An 8,192-nucleotide genomic window follows, 5' to 3' on the forward strand; every position below is an offset into this window, starting at 1 on the left:
ATAATAAACAAATATATAAAACAGAAAATTTTATTAATACCCTATACCATCAATGCATAAGGTGATGAGACAAACCCATTTTCCTGTATGCAAAGGAATCCCAGGGAAAGCGAAGAAAACACAGCAGTGAAGAATGCAGAAGTCATCAATTTGACACCAAGGAATTCAAAATATACACACGTAGGTTAAAATACAATAATAAAACAAAGTTGACTACTACCATCACTAATGTATATAGCCTAATATATTCCACAAAAGGCCCAAAAAAAATCCTAAATTCTAAACCCTAAACCCTAAACCCATCCTCTCCTCCAAGTCACCAAAAAAAAAACCCATCCTCTCCTCCCAACCTTTCAAAAGGACAAAATCTATAAAAAGATCAAGATGCTATCGTATCCGCACCTAATGAAAATTTTAAGGTGCTATAACATATTACACCTTCGGGAGCTCTGGTTTACCATTGCACTTTTAATTAAATCCTACCAATGAACTAATGATACTACGCAATCCATTGAGGATTTTACAGCCAAATCATTAAATTCTCTCTGATCAAAGAAGGGTCCATACTAGTTCAGATAGTGTTCTCCTTTCACCACTTACCACTTATCCACTACAAAAAAGAGATTCTATAAAACTCCAGAAAGAAGCAACCTCAATAACCTTTACTGAATCAGCGACGATTTATTTTCATCCGGTGTCAATTCTACAGACCAAGGAAAAAAAATTCAAAAGCTTGAAGACAACCCCTCAAGGACACTCAAATTAGCAATGACTTTAATATTATAAGGAACCAAACAAATAAACTGTTTTCTCCATAATATCATCCATGAATATCATCATTCAAATGAAGGTCAAGCTGTTAATGCATAGTCCATAGTCTAATCTTGCACATATTTCAATAAATGGCATTTCCATCTAAAGGCTGCTTACTGTGTATATCAACTTATAGTTTGACAGATCCCACTCGATCAAAAGAAATCCAAAGGTAGGGGTCAATCTAGATTTAATAATATGGCACCTTATCATGAAATTGAGAAAGGAAATTTAACACTCTACAACCTTTACTAGGATCACAAGAGCCTCCCATAAGCATATCCAAATATCAAAGCCATCTAACCATTTATAAAATGATAAATCCATCACCTGAAATATTTTGTATCCCATACTCCTATAAGGAATATTTTGCGTTACAATCAACTTGATGAATCATAATATGTTGGTCACTCAACAAGGAATCCTCAAATGCATCCTCAATGTCATCATACCTTTGTAAACTATGGATATCTAGTCCAGTCCACACAACCATACCAATCCTTATTCCAAGATTTGAGATTTAACCTACCCCAGACACGTTAAATCACTTAGTCTATGCCACCTATCAGGTAACGATATATATACAGATATATAGATAGATATAAAGGGAACCAATTAATAAAAGCAGAATTAAATAAATATGCAACTTCAAAATTGTATGCTCAAGCTGCATCCTCAGAGTTGAAGATGTCCATCTCACAATCAAGATCCACCTAAACATTATTAAATTTCCACAAAATATTATTAGCAAAGAGGATTCACTGTGTCAAGTTTTAATAAATTCTAGAAACTAATACTTACCAATGGTTCTCCATACTAATAGTAGTATCCATGCCCGTGTGAGCTATCACCTCCATAAAAAGACGAATATGGCCCTCTACCATACTGCAACATGAATATCATAATGCATCACTAATATTGTGATTAAATTCTATGTAGAATAAAATACGATGAAGAATGTTCACATACATCAGAACCATAACAATCAGGAGGGTACTGTCTGCTGCCAGCTCCATAAGAATCTGTATATCAAAAATTGAAATCAAGACAATAAACACAATAACGAGTATGTAGGAGCAAGAGAAAGAAGGTTTAGACCATTGTGACGGTTTTCGTGAAATAAAGATGGATCTGCATAATCCAATCGTGGGCGAAGTCTATTAGCTCCCATATAATCAGGTTCAGGGTCCTAACACAACAGGAGGTACAACTTCAAATTAATTAGTATTTTCAAGTTGTATGACAAGTAAAAACAAACTATGCATGGAAATACAAACAAAAGAAAAGTTTATAGTAAAAGAATCTTTACAGTCATATAAAATGGGCGTTTCATCCCATGCACATTGTCATCATAAAAATACGGATCATCAAAATGCCTTCCCATAAATGGCCTGTTGAACTGTCCACCCGGTGAAAATGGCCTGTTGAACTGTCCGCCTGGGGAATATGGCCTCCTTAAAGGAAAAGGCTCACTCGGGCCTTCTGCAGGGATGTTACCCCATGCTCTATCATGATAAGGTCTAGGTGGACCAGGACCAGCAAATGCAGCACCTCTGTTACTTGGGTAATGTCCACCCCTCATAGCTCCTGCTATAATATAGTATAAATTTAATATAACTTCCGTTTTTTCATCAATTTCTTTTTAAAAAACAAAAATAATAACACTTCATATAAACAATAATATGGCAAAAGTAGCTTCACAAAGAATTTAACTAGAATCTAAACAAATGACCTTCAGGACCAAATTGCCTATGATGGTAATCTGGATACATATTAAAGTCAAGGTCATCCCGGAAATCCATTCTCCCTATTTGCCTGGGTCCACCATGATAGACACCCCTACCCCTGTTAATATTTCCCCAGCTGTTGAAGGGCTGCCTTCCCCGCCCATAACCCCTTCCTGTTGAAAATCTAATTAGATATGCAAAATGATGTCTAAAAGGTAAACAAAGAACAAATTTAATTGAAATAAAATAATTCTCTTACCAGATCTTGCAAAGGCTCCACTCCTTCCATGACCTATTCGGAACCCACCACAAATGCCACCTTTTACAGCTTGTGTTTTAGGCACCGGATTTGATAGCCTAGCTCTCACTTTTATCTAAAAAGCACATTGAATAAAAAGAACAATTAACAAACAAATCAAGTCCAGGATTTTAAAAGCAAATAAAATAGGTGCCATCAGAACTAAATTAAAAAGATCTTTGAATTCTCAGATTCCCGGATGGTATCAATATTATAATAGTCTCTGGTTTCAGGAAAACGAAAAGGAAGGATAAGGAATCCTCTCAATTTAATGTTTTCAGTTGTCAAAGTCAAATGACCAAAACATGTTATACAAGAGATTGTGTGACAAGAGATCACACTAGATCTTTTCAAGTGAAAACTTGAATTAGACAATTCATTCACGTGAATACAGAAATTAATAAAAGTGGGAGTCTCTTTGATTCCTATTTTTTCCCCCCTATATTTCCCATTTTTAGGATTGTGTAAAGGAAATAGTGAAAAATGAAAATATAAAATAAAAGAGAAACAAGAAATTTACCGTCTCCACTATTTTCACTTTTTTTCCCGTTGCAAAATCTTGAAAATAAATAAAAAAGAAATGCGAACAGATCCAATATATCCGGATTGTCTATGAAATACGAATTTAGATAGAGTGCCTCATATATCCCGAAATTCCGAATCCAAGTCTAGACTATCTCACAGTACCCACTCTCCACCAAATATTCTCCTTGTATCATCCCTGAGTCTCATTCTCGCCACTCACCAAAAGACAATTCAGAAGTTAGTTATGAAATGGTGTTATGAAATGGTGGGCCCAATCTCAAGGCCAAACTCTTTTCTGATTCCACTGATTCCTTTTTATACCTCCGCTGCTTAGTCCTCCTTTCTTTTCCCATTCACCTTAAATAAAAGGGAGAAAAAGGAAAAATAGAGAAATGGGAAGAGGGAAGGATGTAGCTCAATCAAAGGGCATTTTCTTCTCAACTCTCTCAATTTAAAAGTAATGCAATTAGGAAAATATAGGTTTCTTCTCAATCCCATACTTCTCAAAGTTCTTTAAAATATGATAGAGGAAAGGGAAAACAAGGGACATAATAAATTAATTCTATAAAGTGCAACAAATATGGTCAAGTAAACAAATTAAATGATACCTTTGATGCCCCATCACCCAATTCAGACTTATTTACAGCTTCAACACATGCAACAGCAGCTTCATGTGTTGAGAAATCAACAAATCCATAATCCTTCCTCTTGGCTGTAGATATATTCCTTGCTAGTACAATTCTTACAATTTCACCATAAGATTTAAGCATCTCCCTGATGTGATCTTCTTCCCAGTGAGGAGGAAGACCATTAATAAACACAGATTTAACCTGTGCCATTATCTCTGGGTCTGGTTCACGCATAGGCTCAGCAAAGGCTACCTTGGCACTTCTCTCAGGATGCCCAAAGATCGCGTCAGGCTTTTGAAGCCTCTTGTACGCAAGCATTGCATCACCATGACTAGAAAACTCAAGGAATGCAAAGCCACGGCTCAATCCTTCACATTTAGCATCTAGCACAAGCGTAATGTTTTCAACCCCATCAATACCATAATCCTTCAACTTCTGTTTAATCTGCCTCCGGGATATTAACAGAATGAATAAACAAGGCAGTGAGGGTAAACATTAGCTATTTACAAAAGAGAAAACTGCAACAAACTTACAGCTTCTTTCGTCCACGTATTGCAAATATTTCCCAAGAATAATGTGTTGTTATCCTCGCTGGGTGCAGTCCCACATCTTTTACCACGTATCTGTAAATGTTGTGGTTGATGAACAGCACAATAGAAAGAAAAGAAAGTGCAACACTAGATTAACAACACATAAGAAGAGAAACATACAACTGGGTTCTTCATTTCTGACAATGCTCTCTTAGCATGTTCCTTATTAGCAAACCTCACAAATGCATAGCCCTTATTTTTATTTGTTGATGAATTCTTATGCAACCTGACATCAACTACCTCCCCAATCCTCTTAAAAACTTTTCTCAGATCTTCCTCTGTAGCATCACGGTCAAGCCCTCCAACAAATATCTCATGTTCTTTGTTACTCTTTCGCTGGTTTGCAATGGCCTCCAATTCCGTATGCTCCTCTTGGAGCGCCTCATTTTCTTCAGGAGGTTCCCATGGACCTTCCTCTGGATCTTCCTCAATATCCTCCCCACCATGTTCTTCAAAATCCAGCCTTTCACTGCTCTCTGTCACTTCATCACCAACTTTTCTAGTATTAAAATCTTCCTTCGACTGGTCTTTCATTACTGCACTATCAGTATTAGAGCATTCTTTGTGTCCAGTAATGTTTGTTTCCTCTTCCTTTGTTTCTTCCTTTGCTGTTTCTCCTTCGTCATCTTTGACTTCTTCCTTTCCTTTATCTCCGTCCTCTTCTTTCAGTTCTTCCTTTACATTCACTGCCTCCTGTTCCTTCAGCTCCTCCCCTCCTTTCTCTCCCTCTTGTTCTTTCAACTCTACATCTCCTTTCTCTTGTTCCTGATCCTTCAACTCTTCCCGACCGTCCCTTTCATTCAACTCTTCATCTTCTTTCTCTCCCTCCTTTTGACACATAGAATCATCTTCATTCACCGATATATTTAGGTCCACAAGAGTTCGCTCAGGTTGTTTGGAAGACATAGTGGCATCCTGAGAAGCAGTCGCTTCAGCCTCCACTGCATTGTTTCCCTTCACAGTTTCATCCACTTCCATAGACTTTTGTTCCTTCTCTTCAGATTGTCCAACACATTCAACAACTTGTTCCAGGTGCCCCTCTTTCTCGTGATCGATATTATCAGCATCGACAACTTCAACATTTTGAGGCTTTTCCGCTTCCTCCACATCCCCAGAGTTATCCACAACTAGAGTTTCATCAGCCACTGCCTTCAGTTCTTCCTCCAGCTTAGGTGTGGCAACTGCTTTAGTTCTTGGTCTCCCTGGCTTCCTCTTTGAACACGGTGTAGTGGTAACAACCTCATCTGAATTCGGCTCATCTAACAAACCATCAACAAAAAATAAAAACAAAATGGTGAAAACTCACATGCAAAATTAGATAATTTGATTTGTCATCTAACGATTCTCGGCTCTCAACTCATGGAAAATACAACCACCATGAACAAAATAAAAAAAATAAAAATAAAATAAAATTAAAAAAAAAAAACAAAAGTTGAATTTGCATAACGATAATTAGCTAAAAAGTACCCAGAGTAAAAACAAGAAGAGAAAATGAAATTTACAACACAATCATGATACCAAAAATGATTCCGAGATTATCATGAAAGGAATCAAGCAGCAGGATGAAATAACATTATTAATAACATTAAGTTTAAAGAATTAAACATGAAATCCGTTCTGTCTAACCCTCATTTAGAACTCGGAAACGGAGAGAGAAGTTACGAAGAGGAAAAAACAGTTACCGGGATTGGAATCGGGAATCGAGTTGGAAGCGGGAGAGGCCTCCTTCTTCTTGATCTGCCTTGTTTTGACGGTGGAATTGCGCTTTGCTGCAGGGGATTCTCCGGCGGATTTTGCGGCGGTTTTTCTCGCCGGCGGTGCCTTCTTCGGGGTTGTGGATTTGGAAGAGGAATCAGCATTTCGGGTCCTCATGACGATAAATAACTCAATTGATCGGTGTTTTCTATTCTACTGAATAAGAACTAAACCTTAATCTACCACATGTGAAGCAGGCCTCAGTGTCTCTCTATAATAATAATGAGGAGGAGGAAAAATATAATAACAACCAAAAGGTAAAGCGCAAAGTTACAAAATGGGTCATTGTGACTGGATCAACGATTCAGTTTTCACCGAGGTAGCAGGTAGCATTGGAAAAGGAGAGACTGGAAGTGGGAGATAGAAACTAAAAGGAAAAATATTTTTTTTTTAAATAAATTTCTATGTCTAACCAAAATATTTAATTTAAGTCTAATTAAATTATTATAACAATTTTTTAAATTATTTGTCTTTTTTTTTTGTCTCTTTCTTTTATTTTTCTTCTTTTTTTTTCTTTTAAATTTGTGCACGCATTTTCTTCTTCTCTTCTTTTTTTTTTAAATTTGTGCACGTTTATTTTCCTCCTCTAATGTTGCGTCTTTTTTTTCCTTTTCGTTATCGTCATCACCAATAACACCAATATTTTGCAATAATTTTTGTTGATGCCATCATTAAATAATTTCGGTTCATTTCTTAATTTATTCGATTCATTTGTGTATTAATTGAGGTTCACTTGATGCTGCGAATAAGTATTCACCAAATTTTTTATTCTTTAAGTAATTTCAGTTCATTTCTTAGTTTAATTGAGATTCATTTAGATTCAAAAATAAATTCGATGTGTTTTTGTTAATGATGGAGTCTTTTTTACTATTTGTTCAAATATAAACTAATTTCAATGCATTTATGTTCTAATTGAGGTTCACTTGATGCTGCTCATAAGTATTGACCAAATTTTTTATTCCTTAAGTAATTTCGGTTCATTTCTTAGTTTAATTGAGGTTCATTTGGATCTAGAAATGAATTTGATATGTTTTTGTTGATGATTGAGTTTTTTTTACTGCTTGTTCAAATCTGAACTAATTAAATGGAATATAGTGGAATCTAATACAATTGAATAAAGTGATAATGAATAATTTCATTCTTCTTTGCTAAAAAATTTGGTCAATACTTATCAGTAGTATCAAGTGAACCTCAATTAACACAAACACATCGAATTTATTTCTGGATCCAAATGAACATCAAATAAACTAATAAATGAATCGAAATTACGTAGTGAATAAAAAATTTGGTCAATACTTATCAACAGCATCAGGTGAACCTCAATTAACATACAAATGAACTGAAATTAGTTCATTTTTGAACAAGCAGTCGAAAAGACTCAACCATCAACAAAAATACATATAATTTATTTCTGGATTCAAATTCAATTAAACTAAGAAATAAACCAAAATTACTTAAGGAATAAAAAATTTGGTCAATACTTATTAGCAGCATCAAGTGAACCCCAATTCACTCACAAATGAACCGAAATAAACTAAAAAATGAACCGAAATTATTTAATGATGGTACCAGAGAAAATCAGAACCATTAAAGATATTAGCAAAATGTTGGTGTTGTTAGTGATGACAATAACGAAAGAGAAGGAGGAGGAGGAGGAGGAGGAGGAAACGGAGAAGGAGAAGGAGAAGACGAAGAAGGATATGTTTTGCATTATTGAAACGCATGTGTGTACACGCTGGTGTGATGAAAGTGGTTTTGTTAAGTTTGGGCCAACTTGGTTAGACTTAGTTGCCAAAAACACTTAGATGTGTAGCATAACTGTTTTTTTTTTTTTTTTTAGCCTTTTATTTTTTAC

General features: G+C 35.5%; 1 protein-coding gene across 1 annotated transcript; it reads right to left on the bottom strand.

Moving 5' to 3' along the window:
• Nucleotides 1-6,613, bottom strand: LOC107625255 (nucleolin). Its single transcript, XM_016327853.2, has 11 exons — nucleotides 6,265-6,613; nucleotides 4,703-5,841; nucleotides 4,526-4,615; nucleotides 3,972-4,436; nucleotides 2,800-2,914; nucleotides 2,546-2,713; nucleotides 2,123-2,400; nucleotides 1,912-2,002; nucleotides 1,783-1,835; nucleotides 1,615-1,698; nucleotides 1-1,526 (listed from the first exon to the last, which is right to left on the bottom strand). Exons 1-10 carry the CDS (start codon nucleotides 6,452-6,454, stop codon nucleotides 1,630-1,632), a joined length of 2,658 nt encoding a protein of 885 aa, XP_016183339.1. The 5' UTR covers nucleotides 6,455-6,613; the 3' UTR covers nucleotides 1-1,526; nucleotides 1,615-1,629.

The sequence above is a fragment of the Arachis ipaensis genome, chromosome B01, assembly GCF_000816755.2.
Source record: "Arachis ipaensis cultivar K30076 chromosome B01, Araip1.1, whole genome shotgun sequence".
Taxonomy (NCBI): domain Eukaryota; kingdom Viridiplantae; phylum Streptophyta; class Magnoliopsida; order Fabales; family Fabaceae; genus Arachis; species Arachis ipaensis.